Source organism: Bos taurus, chromosome 14, assembly GCF_002263795.3.
Source record: "Bos taurus isolate L1 Dominette 01449 registration number 42190680 breed Hereford chromosome 14, ARS-UCD2.0, whole genome shotgun sequence".
Classification (NCBI taxonomy): domain Eukaryota; kingdom Metazoa; phylum Chordata; class Mammalia; order Artiodactyla; family Bovidae; genus Bos; species Bos taurus.
This window is the reverse complement of record NC_037341.1, coordinates 59,069,289-59,093,111: the sequence shown is the minus strand read 5'-3', so window position 1 is coordinate 59,093,111 and position 23,823 is coordinate 59,069,289. Positions and strand designations below refer to the sequence as shown.

At 38.7% G+C, this 23,823-nt stretch overlaps 1 protein-coding gene across 1 annotated transcript in view; it reads left to right on the top strand.

Moving 5' to 3' along the window:
- ZFPM2 (zinc finger protein, FOG family member 2) overlaps positions 1-23,823 on the top strand; it is a 524,880-nt gene that overhangs the window by 250,451 nt on the left and 250,606 nt on the right. The window contains 1 exon segment of the mRNA XM_003586902.6: positions 21,141-21,259. Within this exon segment, the coding sequence (XP_003586950.1) occupies positions 21,141-21,259 (119 nt within the window).

Genomic DNA, 23,823 nt, shown 5'->3' with positions numbered 1-23,823 from the left:
TTCTTATATATAATTATCAAATAATAATGACTTAAACCTACATTTTTAAAGAAAGAACGGCAGTTGACTTCTTGCATCAAAAACACAGTTTAGATAGATGTGGTTGTTTCTGGGTGGGGGATTCTGATATCAAAAATCCTACCATTAGTTCTGGATGTGTTCACCTGTTAGAGAATATAGATATTCCTTGACTCACATACAATGGAGTTACAGACTGACAAATCCATTGAAAGTTGAAAATAGAGTAAGTCAAAAATGCACTTAGTACCCAATGTCATAGCTTGGCCTGCCTACCTTCAGTGTGCTCAAAACACTTACGTTAGCCTCTGGTTGGAAAAAATTAACCCCCAAAACTATTTTATAGTGAAATGCCGAATATCTCATAATGACAGAATGATCTTTGTTCGTTTCCAAGGCAAACCATTCAATATCACAGTAATCCAAGTCTATGCCCCAACCAGTAACGCTGAAGAAGCTGAAGTTGAACGGTTCTATGAAGACTTACAAGACCTTTTAGAACTAACACCCAAAAAAGATGTCCTTTTCATTATAGGGGACTGGAATGCAAAAGTAGGAAGTCAAGAAACACCTAGAGTAACACAAATTTGGCCTTGGAATACGGAATGAAGCAGAGCAAAGACTAATAGAGTTTCGCCAAGAAAATGCACTGGTCATAACAAACACCCTCTTCCAACAATACAAGAGAAGACTCTATACATGGACATCACCAGATGGTCAACACCAAAATCAAATTGATTATATTCTTTGCAGCCAAAGATGGAGAAGCTCTATACAGTCAGCAAAAACAAGACCAGGAGCTGACTGTGGCTCAGATCATGAACACCTTATTGCCAAGTTCAGACTTAAATTGAAGAAAGTAGGGAAAACCACTAGACCATTCAGATATGACCTAAATCAAATCCCTTATGATTATACAGTGGAAGTGAGAAATAGATTTAGGGGCCTAGATCTGATAGATAGAGTGCCTGATGAACTATGGAATGAGGCTCGTGACATTGTACAGGAGACAGGGATCAAGACCATCCCCATGGAAAAGAAATACAAAAAAGCAAAATGGCTGTCTGGGGAGGCCTTACAAATAGCTGTGAAAAGAAGAGAAGTGAAAAGCAAGGAAAAAAGGAAAGATATAAGCATCTGAATGCAGAGTTCCAAAGAGTAGCAAGGACAGATAAGAAAGCCTTCATCAGCAGTCAATGCAAAGAAATAGAGGAAAACAACAGAATGGGAAAGACTAGAGATCTCTTCAAGAAAATTAGAGATACCAAGGGAACATTTCATGCAAAGATGGGCTCGATAAAGGACAGAAATGGTATGGACCTAACAGAAGCAGAAGATATTAAGAAGAGATGGCAAGAATACACAGAAGAACTGTACAAAAAAGATCTTCACAACGCAGATAATCACGATGGTGTGATCACTGACCTAGAGCCAGACATCCTGGAATGTGAAGTTAAATGGGCCTTAGAAAGCATCACTACAAACAAAGCTAGTGGAGGTGATGGAATTCCAGTTGAGCTATTCCAAATCCTGAAAGATGATGCTGTGAAAGTGCTGCACTCAATATGCCAGCAAATTTGGAAAACTCAGCAGTGGCCACAGGACTGGAAAAGGTCAGATTTCATTCCAATCCCAAAGAAAGGCAGTGCCAAAGAATGCTCAAACTACCGCACAATTGCACTCATCTCACACGCTAGTAAAGAAATGCTCAAAATTCTCCAAGCCAGGCTTCAGCAATATGTGAACCGTGAACTTCCAGATGTTCAAGCTGGTTTTAGAAAAGGCAGAGGAACCAGAGATCAAATTGCCAACATCCGCTGGATCATAGAAAAAGCAAGAGAGTTCCAGAAAAACATCTATTTCTGCTTTATTGACTATGCCAAAGCCTTTAACTGTGTGGATCACAGTAAACTGTGGAAAATTCTGAGAGATGGGAATACCAGACCACCTGACCTGCCTCTTGAGAAATCTGTATGCAGGTCAGGAAGCAACAGTTAGAACTGGACATGGAACAACAGACTGGTTCCAAATAGGAAAAGGAGTACGCCAAGGTTGTATATTGTCACCCTGCTTATTTAATTTATATGCAGAGTACATCATGAGAAATGCTGGGCTGGAAGAAGCACAAGCTGGAATCAAGATTGCTGGGAGAAATATCAATCACCTTAGATATGCAGATGACACCACCCTTATGGCAGAAAGTGAAGAGGAACTAAAAAGCCTCTTGATGAAAGTGAAAGAGGAGAGTGAAAAAGTTGGCTTAAAGCTCAACATTAAGAAAATGAAGATCATGGCCTCTCGTCCCATCACTTCATGGGAAATAGATGGGGAAACAGTGGAAACAGTGTCAGACTTTATTTTGGGGGGCTTTAAAATCACTGCAGATGGTGACTGCAGCCATGAAATTAAAAGACACTCCTTGGAAGGAAAGTTATGACCAACCTAGATAGCATATTCAAAAGCAGAGACATTACTTTGCCAACAAAGGTTCGTCTAGTCAAGGCTATGGTTTTTCCTGTGGTCATGTATGGATGTGAAAGTTGGACTGTGAAGAAGGCTGAGCGCCGAAGAATTGATGCTTTTGAACTGTAGTGTTGGAGAAGACTCTTGAGAATCCCTTGGACTGCAAGGAGATCCAACCAGTCCATTCTGAAGGAAATGAGCCCTGGGATTTCTTTGGAAGGAATGATGCTAAAGCTGAAACTCCAGTACTTTGGCCACCTCATGCAAAGAGTTGACTCATTGGAAAAGACTCTGATGCTGGGAGGGACTGGGGGCAGGAGGAGAAGGGGAAGACAGAGGAAGAGATGGCTGGATGGCATCACTGACTCGATGGACGTGTGTCTGGGTGAACTCCGGGAGTTGGTGATGGACTGGGAGGCCTGGTGTGCTGCAATTCATGTGGTCGCAAAGAGTCGGACATGACTGAGCGACTGAACTGAACTGTACTGAAAGTAAAGTGGTTCTGTCGGTACAGAATATTAATAGTTGTTTACCTTCATGATCTCATAGCTGACTTCAAGCTGTAGCTTGCTACCCAGCATCACGAGAAAGAGAGTATGATTATCAAATGGCACATTACTAGCCTGGGAAGAGATATCAGCGTTCGAAGTATGATTTCTACTGAGTGCATTTTGCTTTCGCATCATCGTAAAGATAAAAATCCTAAATTGATCCATTGTAAGTTGATGAGCGTCTGTAGATTACTTCACCTGGTCTGTCAAGTGATCTGTCAAGGAACAAGTGATGAAAAGGGTCCCTTCTACCTGTAGTCACTATAAACAGTGATAGATGCATACATTTCTAGAGAAGATACACTTGCAAATGAGCTTACGTCTCTGATCTGTAGTGCTTAAAGTGGTAACTTTTAGTATTATTATCTCGATTTCAGGATTTTGTATGAAATTACAAAAAAGAGTGAAGTAAAATATTCTAATATTGAAAATAATTTATAAGAAAGGGCCAGTAATATTTAAGATGAACGTACAAGTTCTATTCCAAGACTTTTAAGAAATATTTTGTCTAAAATTAACTCACTTGCAATATTGAACAATAAAAACTTACCATCATTTACAATTTCTGTGGTCTTTAACGTTTTTTACCACCAATTCCAGTCATTTGTTTCTTCTGATTTGGTCGTAATTTTAACTCAAGGCAGTGCTTTCTAGTTTACTGAACGTCTGCCTTTCAAGTAGTTCCTCTATCTATGGGATTCACCAAGCAAGAATACTGGAGTGGGTTACCATGCCCCCTCCAGGGCATCCTCTCGACCCAGGGATGGAACCCAGGTTGTCTGCATTGTAGGCAGATCCTTTACCATCTGAACAACCTGGGATGCCCTGTAACATAAAAAATGTGTTTAAATGCTCATGTTAATGCTGTATTGTATTCATTTTTGAAATAAATTATTTATGATCTATTAAAGAAAAAAGATGATTTATACTGTCTTTTGCCAGCTTTCACACCTCTGAGTTGTCATTCCGAATCTGAGCTGACGTAGGAGACGTTTCTTCTTGCTGGTCATATTATATCTCTTTCCTTTATCAAAAAGCTTCGTGTGTTAGATGCTAATTACCACACAACCATCAGAATGAGTCACATAAGGAAAAGATCTACATATGATTCATGTTTATATCTCCAGTATCCATCATCCTGCTTGACATTATGTGTTCAACAAATAATTTTGAATGAGAAAATACTTCTATAAATGAAGTTTAGTTGAGTGAGGTTTTATGAATAAAAATAGTCCTAGATTCCAATAATTGCAGATGTTTAATGCTTGGTGTTGAAGACTCTTGAGAGTCCCTTGGACTGCAAGGAGATCCAACCAGTCCATTCTGAAGGAGATCAGCCCTGGGATTTCTTTGGAAGGAATGATGCTAAAGCTGAAACTCCAGTACTTTGGCCACATCATGCGAAGAGTTGGCTCACTGGAAAAGACTCTGATGCTGGGAGGGATTGGGGGCAGGAGGAGAAGGGGACGACAGAGGATGAGATGGCTGGATGGCATCACTGACTCGATGGACGTGAGTCTGAGTGAACTCCGGGAGTTGGTGATGGACAGGGAGGCCTGGCGTGCTGCGATTCATGGGGTCGCAAAGAGTCGGACACGACTGAGCGACTGAACTGAACTGAATGCTTGGTGATCTCTTGTAGGTCTATTGGGCCATGCTCCAAATGAGCATATGTAAAACTTCTTATTAGAGGTCACTCCACAGAAATGATTTAGTCAGAGGCATTTGCTTCTATGTGGAGGAAAGGCTTAAACCTTAGTTCTGCACAGTGATATCTGAGTTTGTGGAAACTACGCTCTTGAGTATTATCAGCCAGCCTGCCTGCCTGCTTTCTTTCCTTGTTCTCTCCCTTGCTTCCTTCTTCAAGATCTGGTATTTCTATATCCCACATTCATGTTGGAAAGGGAATGATCCAAGGAAAGGCGAGAGGAATTGAAGAGAAGAATAACAGATACACACACACATATGTGTGTGTGTATATATAGAAATATTTTACAAGTTGGAGAATGTGAAGGCACCAGATTTTCTAGTTTGCAATCACTGCGTATAATTTCACATCAGAAAGTTCTCTTCAGAGAAAATGCTATCAACCAAATGAAAAGATGGGAAATTGTTTTGGAATGTTCAAAATGCCTTATACACTTCATGTTCTTAGAAAGAAAAGTTTATATTATTTCATATGCTAATAATGACTTGGTATATTTAATCAGGTGATCAATTTTTTAATTTTAGTTTATTCAATAACAGAATACTTTCTCTGAGGAATGATAGTCAGGGGCTGTTGTGAAGAGGGGAGAGGTGGGGGATATTTCACTGTTTTAAAACCATGTATCTTTGATTTCTTCTATCTGAAATTTGTGGGACGGAAATGTAAATGTTTATTGTGAACTCATAATCAAACAATACTTTTGCCACTCTTCTCTCTGTATTGCTTTCCCAGTGACTTGTTTGTTTAATATTTCTACCACCTTGCCTCCTTCAAAACTCACCCTGTGGCCCCTTCCTTCAGGCATTCACATTCTGCTTCCCAAACTGACTGGCAGCTAATCTTATACATGAATCCACTCTAATGGCTGCTGATATGACACTGGTGCTTGAAGACTATCCTTCCACCTAGTTAAGTCATTAAAATTTTTAAAAAGAGGCAGCCTGATAAAGTGAGATCAACATGAGAGGTTCAGAAAACTAGGGTTGAAATCCTACAAAAGTACTAATTCTGTAACTTAGTTGCTTCAGCTCTGAGTTAAAAAGCCCAATGGCTATGATGGTAAAATGATAAAATAATCATCATAATAATGCCTATTCTACAAACTTCTTATTAATATGTGTTACAAAGTGAAATATTATGAATGTGCAAGAATTATTGTTTCTTTAAAATAATCATTTAACCCAAAACAGTGAACATACACACACACATTTATAATTTCTGCAGCCTTACCAGGTAAAAACATTGTGGGGTAATCTAGAATGTTCCATGTACAGTGATAATAAATACACACAAATCACTATTACATGGAAGAAAATGGTAAAAAAAAAATGACTAGAGCTAAAATAAAATACTCTGGGAGTTCAAAGGAAGAGATCCCCTCTGATTTTCTGCCACGCAGAGGCTATATGAATCAGGGAAATGTTTATAAGGAAATGAGAGACAGACTTCAAAAGATGATAAATTTTTAAACATAATACTGATGGTGAGTATTTTGGGTCATATACTAGAGATCTAAGGCCTTCACAACATAGAGAGATGGACTATATACACCTCCCAAAAAGTCAGTGTCAAGGAGGCTGCTTTTGGCAAGATTACTCTGGTCTGTTACATGTAACTTAAGAGTATATACAACTGTGAGTATATACAAGCATTAATAAAAGACTCCAGAATTATGAGTAAATGACTGCAGCTTGCTTGATCTTTAGGAATTACATTTTTTAAAATACTAACTGAAACTAAAAATATCTTTAGCAATGAGTTCAAGGTTTAGAAATGAAATCTTTGTGCCTGTATTATAGCCTTCATAGTAAATCTTTCTGTAGACTAAAGGCATTTTCAAATTTAAAAATATATACATACATTGTGGGTTTCCCTGGTGGCTCAGACACTAAAGAATCCGCCTGTAATGTGGGAGACCCAGGTTCGATCCCTACATCTGAACAAGGGAATGGCAACCCAGTCCAGTATTCTTGCCTGGAGAATTCCATGGATAGAGGAGCCTAGTGGGCTGCAGTCCATGGGGTTGCAAAGAGTCAGACACGACTGAACAACTAACACTTAACATACATATATTGTATTTCTTGAAGAAGCCATACAATAAGAGAATTAAGTGGCTGATATAGATAATGCATTCATGGTCAGCGCACAAGATTTATTCTCCCCAGTTTGGGGACCCACATCAAGGCTTCATGTGCTCAGTCATGTCCAACTCTTTGCGACCCTTTGTACTGTAGCCCACCAGGTCCTCTGACTGTGGGATTTTTCAGGTGAGTGTACTGAAGTGGGTTGCCGTTTCCCCCTCCAGGGATCTTCCCATACCAGGAATTTAACCCATGTCTCTTGTGGGCTCCTGCACTGTGGGAAGATTACATACCTGCTGAGCCATAAAACACTTCAATATTATATGTGCTGCGGTGGCAGTAGTGTTAGATGTGAACTCAAGTATCCTCAGATTTATATTCATTGGTAACATGTTAAATTTTTATTCTCTTCATAATTGTTTTCTATTTCTTTTTAAAAACTTTTTAAAAATGACATTTGTTCTCAGGATAAAAAAAAGTGAAGTATATAATGGGATATCACTTTTAGAACAATCTTCTGCAGTCTTCTTTGACTGAAAGTACTTGGCAGGACACTGTTACTTCCTTGAAGTATACTAAAGGGTTTCACAATAATGCTATAATTCCCATGTTATTTGTTCATTTGTCAAATTATTTTGCCTTCCCTTCGTTCTCTCATATTGTTACCTCCAATCCCCACGTGGAGCTTCATGTAGATTTTTCCTTCCAGGCAAAACTCATCCTAATCACAATTGATACATAAGAATGTTTACCTGTTAAATCTTGTCAATACATTTTCTTTCATCTCTGTCTATACCATCTCACAATGTTAAAAGCATGACTGTATCTGGGTTCAGTTCAGTTCAGTTCAGTCACTCAGTTGTGTCTGACTCTTTGCGATCCCATGGACTGTAGTGCACCAGGTCTCCCTGTCCATCACCAACTCCCAGAGTTTATTCAACCTCATGTCCATTGAGTCAGTGATGCCATCCAGCCATCATATCCTCTGTCGTCCCCTTCTCCACCTGCCTTCAATCTTTCCCAGCATCAGGGTGTTTTCAAATGAGTCAGTTCTTTGCATCAGGTGGCCAAAGTGTTGGAATTTCAGCCTCAGCATCAGTCCTTCCAATGAATATTCAGGACTGATTTCCTTTAGGATGAACTGATTGGATCTCCCTGCTGTCCAAGGGACTCTCAAGAGTCTTCTCCAACACCACAGTTCAAAAGCATCAATTCTTCAGTGCTCAGCTTCCTTTATAGTCCAAACTCTCAACATCCATACACGACTACTGGAAAAACCATAGCTTTGGCTAGACGGACCTTTGTCGGCAAAGTAATGTCTCTGCTTTTTAATATGCTGTCTAGGTTGGTCGTAACTTTTCTTCCAAGGAGTAAGCATCTTTTCATTTCATGGCTGCAGTCACCATCTGCAGTGATTTTGGAGTCCAAGAAAATAAAGTCTGTCACTGTTTCCACTGTTTCCCCATCTATTTCCCATGAAGTGATGGGACCAGATGCCATGATCTTAGTTTTCTGAATGTTGAGCTTTAAGCCAACTTTTTCACTCTCCTCTTTCACTTTCATCAAGAGGCTCTTTAGTTCTTCTTCACTTTCTGCCATAAGGGTGGTGTCATCTGCATATCTAAGGTTATTGGTATTTCTCCTGGCAATCCTGATTCAAGCTTGTGCTTCATCCAGCCCAACGTTTCTCATGATTTACTCTCCATGTAAGTTAAATTAGCAGGGTGACAATATACAGCCTTGATGTACTCCTTTTCCAATTTGGAACCACTCTGTTGTACCATGTCCAGTTCTAACTTGCTTCCTGACCTGCATACAGATTTCTCAGGTCAGGTGGTCTGGTGTTCCATGGTCTGGTATCTGGATTAATAAATGTCAATATACACCTCATAAGGCATGCTCATTGACTCGTTCATATTTGATTCTTTATGACCCTTTGGACTGTAGCCCACCAGGTTCCTCTGTCCATGGAATTTCCCAGGCAAGAGTGTTGGAGAGGGGAGGGTTGCCATTTCCTACTCAAGGGGATCCTCCCAACCCAGGGATTGATCCTGAGTCTCCTGAGTCTCTTGCATTGGCAGTCGGATTCTTTCCCAGTGAGCCTCCCAGTTGGCTCCAGTATACTTCATAAGGCAGTGATCTTCAAGTATCAGCAATGACTTGTGAAAAATTCCATTGTGTGCCAAATATCATCTTCTAAATTAATAAATGTAACTATGAGAAAACATGGAACTTAAACAGACAAAAAGAAATGTTGCCTTAAATTTAGAACCTTAAATATCAATGAGGTCTGTGCTTTGCTGAGTTGCATCTGACTCTCTGCGATCCCATGGACTGTCGCCCGCCTGGCTCCTCTGTCCATGGGGATTCTCCAGGCAAGAATACTGGAGCGGGTTGCCATGCCCTCCTCCAGGAGATCTTCCCAACCCAGGGATCGAACCCAGGTCTCCCACATTGCAGGAGGATTCTTACCATGTGAGCCACCAGGGGAGCCCAGGAGAATTGGAGTGGGTAGCCTATCCCTTCTCCAGGGGATTTTCCCGACCTGGAATCACAATGAGGTCTACCAGTGTTTGATATTAAATATGCTTTAAAAGCTATCCCTTGCTGCTTTTTGTCGAACAGGAGCTTACGGTTTATTTTTACCCAAAGTTTCTCCTTTAGAGTTTGTCCTCGTGGAGAGAACACGCCTCTCTGACCAGCGCTCTGCAGGCCCTGACCCTTCTATGGACCTCCTGCCGATAGAGACTTCTGACTTTTGCTCCTCCGCTGCTGTTTCCTCTGTCTGCTCGCCCAGACCTCTCACAACCAAGGCTGTTCCTCCCTAACTGTACCTCCCAAAGCATACCCTCCCTCTGTGTCTCAGGATTTGAATCAGGAAGTGGTGGTGGGTCGGCCTGTGACAAGGAGTGGTGTCTGAAAGGTCAGAGGGGGTTCTGGCAGCGAAGAAGCCTCCTGTGCCAGGTTTCTTGAGCGAAAGAGTGCCAACTCCCCCTCCTCCTTTCAGCAGCTGAACAATGTCCAGAAACTGCAGCTCTTCCTTCCAGTGACTTTTCCAGACAGTTGCAAGAGTTAGTCACACTCCAAGTGAATAGTTTCAGACACCTGGGATGAGCTAGGTTTTGCTTCATATAAATAGACCATAGAACAAAGGGCAGAATACAGCAGTTTCTTTCTCTCAGTCTTGAACGTGGTCTCTGTGTATGAAACTTATTTTTATATGTGAACAGGCAGGTAGAGGTTTTTTAGTTATTTCAGATCCCAGTTTTGTTTTTAAAAACATCTTGAATTGTGTACTTTATTACCAGTAATAGTAATACCTAGAACCATATTTTACCTCCTTTTATCTATCTGAAAGATGATAATTTATAGATTCCAGTGGGTCTTAAGATAGAATATTCAGACATATAATAGCTTCAGAATGAATCCTGAATGCCAGCTAGAATGGGAAAGCAAAAGGTTCCTGAGTTAGTAAATACATGCCCGTATCTGGTAGCATATGCATGTAAATTTGCTTCTTAATGCTATACACGTTGATTTTTCTATGAGTTTTTAGAAACTGTAGCCAAAGGGTGTGTTTTGTATTCTTAAGAAATGCAGTGAATTAACTTTGCTACGTTTCAGACAATTCCAGTGTCTTGTTTTAGTTTTAGGTACTGAATGCATTGCATGAAAAGAGAATGTTTCTATTTTGCCACCACCATTATGTTATCTTTTCCAGTGCAATTACAAGCTAATTCAGGGCTCTTTGTGTTACACTAATAGCTTCTGATTCTCTGCTGTCACCTAGTACCTCTTCATGCACTTTTAATACCATCTGCAGTGCCCCTAGCACTTACCTAGGGTGAGCATTTTTCTCTAAGTAGAGACTCATCTTTGGCAAATCATTAATGGAACATCAAAAAGATCCCATCTGTTAGAGTTACATATGGCTAAGATCAGAATTATCAAATATCTCATTTTTTTCTTTATTCTTTTCCCTTCTTTTTTTCCCTTTCTTATCCACACAATAAATGTAGTTGTCAGCAGGATAAGTTCATGCGCCGGATAAGGTCACAATTTCATTTAGTGACAACTTCCAACAGTACGAAGTTACAAGGTTCGATTTATTAAAGAGTCAGAAGGGATAAGATCACGGCATGGCTAGCCTGATTTATCAGGGTTTGACTGGAGTACTTGAATAGGGAACGTCGTATTTCAAGTTTATGTTCAAAACTGTAGTTTAGTGTGTGTTATGACTGTATGACTCAAAAATTGAGAAGGAAAATTAGAAAAGGTATCCCTAGAAGGCGATTTGTAGCTGTTAACCAAGAACCATCATTCCCTGTGCCAAACCATGCTTTGAGATGGATCAACAGAGTATAGTGTAAATGGCACTATTTGTCTTAAAATGCAGATGAAACATGCTGTTATTAATGCCTGAGGAAACACACAAAGTAGCAAGACTGCAGTTTGGCTGTGAAGATAATCAGCAGTGAAATGATCGCCTAGCCCTCTTATGTATCTGGCAGGCAGCTGTCAAATGGTTAAACCATAAAATAGCAAGAGCTCTGCCATACTTCAGCCACCTTGGCTGACTTTGAAAATGTTTTGAGATTTTTAGAATCTTTGAGCGCTTTTTGAACTCAGCATGACTTCGGGGCTGTCCATGTTTGATACCATGATGTATAATGTTTTCCAACCATGAAGAAAATATAAATATGGGTTCTGACGCTATAGCCTTGTGCTATAGTAAGGCCTGATAAACATTATGAGCTAATTCATGTGGTCTGCTTTAAAATTTGGTTATATATTTAAAACCAAGTTCAAATCAATCCAAAGTTTATTTTCAGCAAATGAAATAGGATCTTCTGTCATCTCATTTACTTGCAACCATCTTCTTCTTTGAAATCTGAGCCTGGAGTTAAGGGATGTCCCGTAAATACCATATACATTTATGCCATCAACTTAATGCTGAATTCAGTTGAAGCATGATTGCTGATAATTATGCTAAAATGCCCACATCTTGTCTGTTCCCCTTTGGTATGCTACAGTTTTCATATACTTTGCTCTTTAATGAGGCATCAAAAGGACTCTATTAAAAGGAAACAAAGCATTGACTTGATAGCACCTTCAATAAAGAAAGATTTGAGGGTATCTCTCTTGATTTTAAGTTTTCTTTCCACAGTAAATTTCTTTTATTTGAACAAAAAAAAAATGGGTTGATATCTTAAAAGCTGCAGTATGTTTGGTAGTGATTTCTGACTTAGGGCTTTTTTTTTTAAGTGAAGCTATCATAAGTCTTTGAGTAATCACAGACTTTTAAAAGTATGCATTATCAAGAAGATAAGAGAAACAGCCCTCAGCACTAACAATATTATCTTTTACCAAAATTGATTAGTCCATCCTATGTGTCTCAAATATTTTGTGTGAACTTACCCAGCATGTTAAAAATAATTTTTAAAAGTGGGCTTCTTTTTGAAGAGTAGCTGCAAAAATATGAACTGTGCAGAAAAAAAGAATCTTTATTTTTTGTCCTACTCCATGTTTCACACACAAGGTAATGTAGTTAGTGCAATAAAATGTTGAACAAATGAAATGTATGATTGTTGTAATACAAAGAGCAGACATATATTGACAGCCTTTTTGTTTGTTTGTTTTTAAAATCAACTTTTAACTGTAGTACAATTAGGTCTATGAGCTTATGAAAAGTCTCATCCAATCAATGATGTTCCGTTTGTATTTTGCAATTATTGCATCACAAACTATATTAATTACCATAGAATAAACAGAAATAAAAAATACATCTAGAGTTCAAGATGCATATAATCCTGTTGAGGTGAAAGGAGTTATCCAAGGGAAACCACTAGGGAATAATTAAATGCAAAACTGTGTGGACTGTAAATGTTATGGGAGAATTAGGAGAGGAGAACTCAGTTTATTGTGGAGTTCAGAATTGTTTGGTGAAAGAGAATAACTTTAATCTTGCAACATTAGTAGGATTTATCAGGGCAGCCAGGATGATGTTGTGTCTGCCAGGTAGCCACAACAATTCTCAGGAAGGTGTGGGAGTTAAGCTAGACGAGGAGGAAGGTGTGATGGAGAGTTACTTGACTGGAGAGAAGAAGAAATTCTGGAGAGCAAATAGGCAGTCAAGCAGACTCTGTGGAGCAGCGCTGTGGTGGTATTAGGATTCAGGCATAGATGTTCAAGTCGGATGGTCTAAAGGAAGCAGTGAAGGGACTTACACAAATGAATAACATGATGAAAGTGGAGTTTAAGTTTATCTTGGCAAGGATTTGGAGCCCAAATCAGAGCTGTAGAGTGAATTGAGGTTGGTTGGTCCTGTACATCTGAGTTGATAGAAAACAAAAAACAAACAAGCAAGCAAACAAAACTGGGAAATGCTGATAAGAAATGTGAATCCAGGAGATATTTAAAGGAAAGGTAAAAATCAAGGTATGGAGAGTGTTTTGGATAGAGGTGTTAAAGAAGGAATGTGACCACAGACACTGAATGGCTAGATGTGATGATGGAAGTATGTGGACATGCTCTTAGAAGTGCTTCATTTTCTTGGTGGTGAAATAGTAAATGTTTATTAGGTACTTTGCACATGTTATCTGAGTGAATCCTCACAGCAACCATATGAGAAAGATATTGTAATTACTTTTTGGTTTGAAGAAACTGAAGTTCAGAGGGTTAGGGACTTGGTCAGGATCACACAACTTGTTCCATTTTTCTCTAATTTGATTTTGAACCTGCTCTGATCCATGTGCTGGCCTCCTATTCTAAAACACTCCTTTCATCCCAGACACCCATGGTCTCCATCCCATCAAAAGGAATTTCCCCAGTCCTTTTCTTACTTACATAAATGTTCAGGTTACTTGATTGATCCTTCCTCCTTTAAATTCTCAATCCATTGGATGCTATGGTACCATGTCCACTTTCTTCCCTTTTTTCTGTTTTCTTACACTTCTCTTAAATATTCTGTGCCTGCTCCTCCATCTCTCTGCCTTTTGAAAATTCTTGGATCTCTACCCTCAATCTTATTGTTTTATCATGTTACACTCTCTTCTGCTGCTGCTGCTGCTAAGTCACTTCAGTTGTGTCCGACTCTGTGCAACCTCATAGACGGCAGCCCACCAGGCTCCCCCGTCCCTGGGATTCTCCAGGCAAGAACACTGGAGTGGGTTGCCATTTCCTTCTCCAATGCATGAACGTGAAAAGTGAAAGTGAAGTCATGCAGTCGTGTACAACTCTTTGCAACCCCATGGACTGCAGCCTATCAGGCTCCTCCATCCATGGGATTTTCCAGGCAAGAGTACTGGAGTGGGGTGCCATTGACACTCTCTTCTAGATCAACAATTCTATGAATTTTATTACCATATACAAGCTGGTCTTAATGAATAAATGCTAACATTTTTCACTCTAGTCAAGACCTTGCTTCCAAGTCACAGGCTTGGCCACCTAACCCACCCCAAATCACCTCTTGCCTTCCTTACAGAGCCACTTTGGCCCCAGTATTTCCAAGCTATGATCCCTCATCTTAACCTTAGATCTTTTTTTTTTTCCCCTGAGTGCCTTGTCTCAATAGGTATATGGCCATTGATCCATCTGCCCCTGCCAAATCCCCAGAACATCATTGCTGGATTTCTCCTTTTCTAATTCCTAAAATGTAAAAATAATACTAAATTCTATGGCTTCAACTTCCCAAACCTTATGGATTACATTTCCTCAAACTTATCCAGGCTCTAAATCTGCTTTGTTTGTTGCTTTATGCCTGAGTGTAACTAATAAATATTAGTAGAATAAATGGATGAATAAATTAATGAATGGATGCAAAAAAAAAGAATAAGTAAGCAAATCCAATGAAAAGGGAACTTTGCTTTCTTTATTTTGAAATCTCTCATCTTTTCAAGTCGAACATTCCTTTTATGATAAGCTAGTTCTAAGACCTGAGTCTTTGACCCACCATCTCAGTGTTCTTTCTACCTCTCATAATATATCACATCTGGAGAAAGAAAATCATGGTGTCATGGACTCCATATTAAGTAGTAAGTGACAAACCCGTTTAACAATGACAAACCAAAGATTCAGAAAACATAGAATTTATTCATGGCCATCAGCTGACTATTTGGTAGAGGAACTAAAATGTAATCTTATTGTAGTACATGGTACTTCCTCTATTTCATGACTCTTATTAGACTTTGAAAAAATTAAAAATATTATACTCAAGGAAATAAAGCTTCCATCATATTTCTGTTGCTTTCATTGAACTATGTAGGCATGGTAGTGTATAAATGCTAATTATTTTGCAATGTGCTTGCAGTTTTCTGAAAGTAAGTGTTAGTCGCTCAGTTGTACCTGACTCTTTGCAACCCCGTGGACTGCAGCCCACCAGGCTCCTGTGTCCATGTGATTTTCCAGGCAAGGATACTGGAGTGGGTTGCCATTTCCTTCTCCAGGGGATCTTCCCAACCCAGGGATCAAACTCAGGTCTTCTGTACTGCAGGCAGATTCTTTACTGACTGAGCTACAAGGGAAGCCCAGTTTTCTGAAAAGCTGCTCTGAATAAATGAATATTTTTATTTAACTGTTTCAGCAGCAGAAAGAATTTCACAAACCCCAAAATAATGTCTAACATCTTGATAGACTAGAAAGGAGACTGAGATTTGCCTGAGATCTGTTAGTTTGTCTAACAGAGTTGAAGAGATTGACTTGAGAGCTTGAACAGTTGCTGGACTTTCTGTTATAGCCATCTTTAAGAGCTCATAAACCTATTTTTGTCCTGCTTAAAATTTTGATGCATAGTCAAAGACACCTTGGAAACTTCGGAGATATTTGGGTATCACTTCATGACTTGCCATAAGTTTGTAGTTCTTAATCCATTAAAAGACAGACCTGCTTGTAAATCCACAGGTATAGATAAGGAGTCACTGTTTGATTGAGTCTGAACCCTTTTCAAATGAAAAATGTCAGTGGAAGAAAGAGAGGATGAATTACATTTTTAAAGGGTTTTCAAAGATTTTCATGATTCCTCTGGTGTCACTTGAAATGTGACATGACATTTTTTTTTGTATGTAAAAACAACAAATTATTTAGGCATTATTTTTATGCAGAAAAGAATATTCTTAGCTGAAGAATTGAAAAGTATTTTGTCTTTAAAGGGTAAATTGTAAGGAAATTGTTTAAAATGTATGATTGAAAAATAAGAACTATCAGATAGAAATTAAACAGGTTCTTTTCAAATAGAACAGTTATCCCCCAATTTTAAATAACTGCATTATCAATATGAAAATGCAGGCATATGATAAGGGATATCTCCCACTGAGCCCTTTTTGATGTTATAACAGATTGTTGGCTATGCTCTATCTTTGAGGATTTCCTATACAAGTCTCTGATTTCAACTCATTAATCAAAAGGTTTGTATGAGGTTGAAATATATTTTCAGGGGAAAATCTCAGAAATGGGTTTGTTATTCTGCATGCAGAAAACAAATTATTATTGTTCCATATTTCCTGAACTCCAGGTAGGCTTCGGAGTTCAATACTTTTAAGCATTAATATGTTATTTAAAGCAAGTTTTTATTTATAAATCAACATTTAAGAAGCTCAGACTTACTGAATCTTTTTGGGTCCATTTGCCTCATTACAGATCATCTTTAGCTACTGATACATAAGAATGAAAAACAATAGAAGTGTATGTCTGTCTTCATTTAATAAGTTTATGAGTACTTCCATTTTTACTGTAATTGACAAATGAGAAAGGATGGAAGCATGAGAAGAAGGAAGGATGGTGGCTTAGTTCTTGAATTTAAATTTTTACGGTGAACATGGAATTCTTGTTTCCAGTACATCGTCATTATTCAGATACAGATACATTTATGTTCATAATGGGCAAAATTTAACCATTACACAATATTTTAGTGGATTGTTGTTTATATATGTTATTCTGGTTTTGGGGCTGAGCAGTAAAACCACAGAAAAGGATGTCTGTCTTCTAACTATTAAAAGAAGGTGATACAAAGTAGATAAATAAGATATTGAATTCAGCTTGATGGTATTGCTTTCAATTGAAAAATTTATTGAAATATAATTGATTTACAGTGTTGTGTTAGTGTCAGATACACAGCAAAACGATTCAGTTATATATGTGTGTGTGTGTGTGTGTGTGTGTGTGTGTGTGTGTGTATTCGTTTTTAGAGTCTTTTCCATTATAGGTTACTACAAGATACTGAGTACAGTTCCCTCTGCTATACAGTAGTAGATCCTTGTTGATTATCTGTTTTATATATAATAGTGTTCTTTTTTCTTTCTAATTGGAGGATAATTACTTTAAAATGTTGTTGGTTTCTGCCATAAAACAAAGTGAATCAGCTACAAGTATACCTATATGAAGGCTTCCCAGGTGGCGCTAGTGGTAAAGAACCCACCTGCTAATGCAGGAGACTTAAGAACTGCAGGTTTGATCCCTGAGTCAGGAAGATCCCCTGGAGGAGGGCATGGCAACCCACTCCAGTATTCCTGCCTGGAGAATCCCATCGACAGAGGAGCCTGGAGGGCTACAGTCCATGGGGTCTGAAAGGCCTGAAGTGACTTAGCACGCACACACACATACATGTAACCCTCCTTGTAGAGCCTCCCTCCCACCCCCCGCCCCGCAATTTCACCCCTCTAGGTCATCACAGAGCATCAGATTAAGCTCCTCCTGTTGTATAGCCACTTCCCACTAGCTATCTTTTTAACATGGTAATGTATCTATTTCCTTGCTACTCTCTCAGTTTGTCGCACCCTCTCTTCCCCCTGCTGTGTCCTCTGGTAGATCCTCTATATATGCGTCTCTATTCCTGCCCTGCAAATAGGTTTGTCAGTACCATATTTTTAGATTCCATATATACATGTTAGTAGTGTGATTTTAATCCCCAACTCCTAATTTATCCCTGTTCCTTCTTTCCCCTTTGGTAACCATAATTCTGTCTTCTATGTCTATATTTCTGTTTTCTACATAAGTTTATTTGTATCGTTTCTAAGATTCTACATACAAACAATAGTATATGATATTTGTCTGGCATATTACTTAGTATGATATTCCCTAGGTCCATTCATTTTACTGCAAATAATGTTATTTCATTCTTTTTTATGGCTGAGTAGTATTCCGTTGTATGTATGTACCACATCTTCTTTACTCATTTGTCTGTGGATACTTAGGTTGCTTCCGCATCTCGGATGCTGTAAACAGTACTGCTGGTGCTAGTGGTAAAGAAACCGACTGCCGGTGCAGAAGATGTAAGAGACGCAGGTTCAGTCCCTGGGTTGGGAGGATGCCCTGGAGAAGGAAACGGCAACCCACTCTAGTATTCTTGCCTGGGAAATCCCATGGACAGAAAAGCCTGGCGGGCTATGGCCCATAGGGTCACAAAGAATCAGAAATGACTGAAGCGACTTAGCACAGTGAACATTGGGGTGCATGTGTCTTTTTGAATTATAGTTTGTGGGGGAAAAGGAACCCTCCTACACTACTGGTGGTTGGAGAAGGAAATAGCAGCCCACTCCAGTATCCTTGCCTGGAAAACCCCATGGACAGAGAAGCCTGGCGGGCTACAGTCCATAGGCTTGTAAAGAATCGGGCGTGACTGAGTACACGCAGCAGCACACACTGCTAGTGGGAATGTAAATTGGTGCAGCAACCATAGAAAATAGTATACATATCCCTTAGAGAACCACAAAGAAAGTTACTGTATGATTCAGCGGTTCCACTCCTGGGCATATATTTGGAGACAATTATCACTTGAAAACTCTATTCCTATGGTGTTGCTTTTAAAAGCATCAAGCTTAAAGCTATATATTTAAATTTAGTTATTAACTTGATGGAAACTAAGGTCAAATTAAAGCAAATATTTCCTATCACCTACCATGACTTATATATCATTTGCAAAGTGTAATTACTGAATTCATTCTGATTTTTTGAAACACTTTATTTTGTATTAAGGTAAACAAGCCAGTTGACAACATTGTGATAATTTCAGGTTAACAGCGAAAGGATTCAGCCACACGTGTATGTGTATCCATTCTCCCGCAAGTGCCCCTCCGTCTAGGCTGCCGCGCAACACTGAGCAGAGTTCCATGTGCTTTACAGTGGTTCCTTGTTGGTCATCCATTTCAAATATAGAAGTGTGTAACATGTTTATCCCAAAATCTCACATCCTTCTCCCCCTCAGCCCCTTGCAACTGCAAGTTCATTCTCTAAGTCTGTGAGTCTTTTTCTGTTTTGTAGTAAGTTGATTTGTATAATATCTTTTTAGATCCCAGTGTCATACTGAATGAAGCAAGTGAATATATTCTGTTTTATTTAGAATCTTCCTCAGCTATCTATTCTATATGGGTTAACCTTCATATTTCTTCCTATTCCATTTCTTCCATTTTCAGGTCTGGTCTTGAACAGGTTGAAATAAAATTATATTTTAAAAATAACAGATTACACTATTATGATTAATATTTTGAAATATTAAAAAATTTAGTGTGATAATATAGTATGGAAATAATCCCAGAACATGAATGTCATGGATTTAGGTACTTAAAGAGAAGGTCTCCAGTTCCTGATTGAGATTTTTTTTTTTTAATTTATCCCAAACAATGTTTCGGAGAAGGCAATGTCACCCCACTCCAGTACTCTTGCCTGGAAAATCCCATGGATGGAGGAGCCTGGTAGGCTGCAGTCCATGGGGTTGCTAAGAGTTGGACACGACTGAGCGACTTCACTTTCACTTTTCACTTTCATGCATTGGAGAAGGAAATGGCAACCCACTCCAGTGTTCTTGCCTGGAGAATCCCAGGGACGGGGGAGCCTGGTGGGCTGCCATCTATGGGGTCACACAGAGTCAGACACGACTGAAGCGACTTAGCAGCAGCAGCAGCAAACAATGTTTAGGTTTAACGGCCATTCTTTGACGTTTTGAAGGCTTCATTTATTTTTTTTATTAATCCATTCATTTATTTCTTAAGTGAGCATTTGATTGATTCCTACTGTATGCCATTGAATACTGTCTTAGTTTCCTATTACTATATAATGATCACAAAGTAATAATTGGGAAGAAATAAAGGAGAATATCAACCTAAACTGCTTGTTTGGGGAGGGTTTTTGTCCAAACTTGTAGCATAAAGTCTTGCCTAAAGTACCAAATATAAAAGCATAATGACTTTGATTGAACATTGTTTTTTTTTAATTTGGGAAAACATACACCTCCAGTTTGCACATGTAGTTGTCCTATCCACTGAAACTAGTGGTAATTTCAGGAAATTGCCAAGCACTTAAAAAAAAGAAACTCTCCATGTTCTTCACAAAAGTCTTGTATCACTGTGGTAGTGGCAAAGATTCCGCCTGCCAATGCAGGAGACACAAGAGATGCAGGTTCAATCCCTGGCTCGGGAAGATCCCCCGGAGTAGGAAATGGCAACCCAATCCCGTATTCTTGGGCTTCCCTGGTGACTCAGCTGGTAAAGAATCTGCCTGCAGTGCAGGAGACCTTGGTTTGATCCCTGGGAGATCAAACTTTGGGAAGATCCCCTGGAGAAGGGAAAGGCTACCCACTCCAGTATTCCGGCCTGGAGAATTCCATGGACTGTGTATAGTCCATGGGGTCACAAAGAGCTGGACACAACTGAGCGACTTTCACTTCACTTCACTTCATATATATCTGTAATTGCAATGTTTTACTACATTGGTAATCAAATGTAGGAATTTAAACTCTGAGCTATTGTCCTAATGTTTCCTGTCTGATTTTACATTGTATCAGTGCTTTTTGAAGATGTGTTATCATTTCTGGTTCTTAAGGATTTACTGAATAGAATTGACTACAATAGACGTGTGTGTGTGTGCATGCTCAGTCACTTCAGTCGTGTCTGACCCTTTGCAACGCTATGGACTGTAACCCACCAGGCTCCTCTGTCCATGCAAGGAGCAATATTCTCCAGGCGAGAATATCGGAGTGGGCTGCCATGCCCTCCTCCAGGGGATCTTTCTAATACGGGGATGGAAATCGAGTTCTGCCTGTGTCTCCTGCATTGCAGGCGGATTCTTTACCCACTGAGCCACCTGGGAAGCCCTACAGTAGATGATAAGTGTGCAAAAACTCAAGAAAGAAATTGGACTAAATGTGAATACAGTTAAAAGGACAAGTTTTATTATCCTGTCAGGATACCAAGATCAGTTGAGATGAACATAATCAATTCTTGTTATATGAATCCTGAGAATATTGTGCATGGAGACCAAACACACAAAAAGTCAGCTGTTGGTAAAACGCAAGTGAAAGTACTTAAACGCTCGTGTGTTCATTGTCTGCAGGAGAGCTGGAGGTGTTTCAGAGAGATGGAGAGCGAAAAATTCAGAGTCGGCAGCAACTTCCAGTGGGAACCACCTGGGGACCATTCGCTGGGAAGATGGACTTGAATAATAATTCCTTGGTATGTGGATGTTCTGAGATGGTTGACTCTTAGTACTTTGTCATGGTACAGAAATGATCTCTGCTTGCTTCCTGGTGAAAACACTAAAAGTAACAGTTTGCTTTCTCTTTTTCACGGACCGTAAAACTGGAATATTTTCCAAGTTGTTTGTCTCTGACAGTATTATATGCAGAATTTAGAAGGAAACAGGTTAATCACACTGAATGGTTATTTAGTAAGGTAATTTATAAGGTTGCTTTATCTTCATAGCCAGACTAATATTGTTCATATTTAATAACATATACAAATGCTTTTCTTCTTAAGATGACACAAATTGTCATAAATTACAGGTTTACATGATGAACAAGAAATAAACAACCTTGATATTGCTTGGCAATTCTATTTGTACTTTTAAGAGTGAGGATAAGTGATCAGCATCATAATTTTTCTTGTTAACTTTTTTGTAAATATTCTGAGCTTAAAAAGTCTACCTCTGGGAAAAATTATATGAACGATTGATTAGCTATCTTAAAAAGTTATGGAAAGATGGAGTATTTGATTACATTTACACTTCATTTCTTAATTCAATATGTTAGTTTCCTATTGCAGCTCCAGCAAGTTACCACAAACTTTGTGGCTTAAAACAACCCAAGTCCATCATCTTATAGTCTGAAATGAATCTCTCAGGGCTAAAATCAAAGTATCTTCAGGGCTTTTTTTGCTGAAGCTTCTAGAAGGTGGGGACAGATGTTTTCTTTCATTTTCCATCTTCTAAAGGCTGTCCACAACCCGTGGCTCATGGCTTCCTTCCATCTTCACAACCAGCAACGGCTGTCTTCTACACATCTTTATTCTGACTCTGACTCTTCTGTATTCCCTTTCCACATTCGGGAACATGTGTGATTACATTGGGCCCACCTGAGTAATCCAGGATACTCTAGCAACTTCAACTCCATCTGCTTTATTTCCTTTTGTCTAGTAAGGTAACTTGCACAAAGTCCAGGAATCAGGACACCAGGACCTTTCCTATTATGCGTGATAATACAAGTGACAAAACTTGGGGATAACGATATTTTATATTCTTTAGGAGATCCAGAAATTATATATATATGAAATGGAAGTCCCTCTCTCTAAATGCCATTTATGTAGGAAGAGTTTCATGCCTGCTAAATGACTCTATCTGCATTGAGGTGGTGGGGGTTGGGGGGGGCGGTGTAAGAACTCCTAGAGGGGTTCTTGTTAAACAAGTGTGCTTGACTCAGCAATGTTGCTTTCCTTTTTCAGTTGAATTACATGAAAGAAATCATTTCTTCGGGTTATTACATGAAATAAATTAGTATGTGCAGTTCTCTGCTTATTTAGTGCCATGTGAATGAGAAAGAGGTTATTGATTTAACTAAAAGTAATGACTAGAATAAATAAGAAACATTTGTGTCATCCAACTTTTAAACAGCATAAGAGATTCTAGAAGTGTGCTTTTTACTTTCTAAATCCTCATGTTTATACGTAAAAGGATAAAGTAGGAGACTTCACATGTATTTAAGAACCAAACAAGTTGACAGACCAGGCTAAATATTTAATAATCTGGAGCAGTGTACCGTGTGGTGGTCCGTGTGCCTGCCACAGAAGGGGTTTGAGAAGTGGCTCCGCAAACACTGCTGACCTTAGAGGCTGAGTTGTACAGTGGACTGCTCTATTGATTCCTTTGATAGGGTGATACTAGCTATTATACTGCTTAATCAAGCAAAGGCAAGGGGAAGATTGTCTCAACATCAAAGGTTGAATTAAATCCTTTGCAAAACCCATTTATCTGGGCGTTTCTATTGGTGCTGTAGCATTGCTTTCAAAATATTTTAGGCAAGAAGATATTTATCTTATTTATCACTGTGTATCAGACACCAACACAAACTTCTGTCATTTGCCTGCTATTTCTTCAAAAGTGTGATGCCACTTAGGTGTCAGCTGTTGTTAATGTAAGAAACACATGTTTTCCTTTTTATTATATCAGCATAATATCTCTATGAAAATGTAATTTTTAATTAATCTTTATATCATGATATATATGTAGAATGATGCTTTTTATACATCTTTAGCATGTGCTAAATTATGATGTATGGAAATTAAACCTATCTGTGGAGGTTTAATTTTTCAGTGAAGTAATTTCCTATTGTTTAGACATGATATAATTTTTTTTCATATTTCTGTACCACTCTAAAGCTATCTTATGCCATACTTAATATCATTTAAATAATTTGGTTATAGATGTGACATTGTGGTATTTTTGATACTATTTGAAGTGAATGGATACTGTTTAGGATATCAAAAACCCAGTTGTGGTGAATAATTATTTAATAGAAAATAATCTTAATAACCGAGTTTTCTTCTTTTGTCTTAGAATTTAAACATTTGATTCATGTTATTTCCCTAAACTATAGAATTTTCCTCTATTGTAAAATGTAGCTGCTTTGCTAAAATATACTTAAAAAAATTTTTTTTTTGATAATAGTATTTTCTTGCTAGAATTTACTTTGGATTTTATGTCATTAAATACTACTAGTACTCTTGGCACTACTGTTACTTCTATA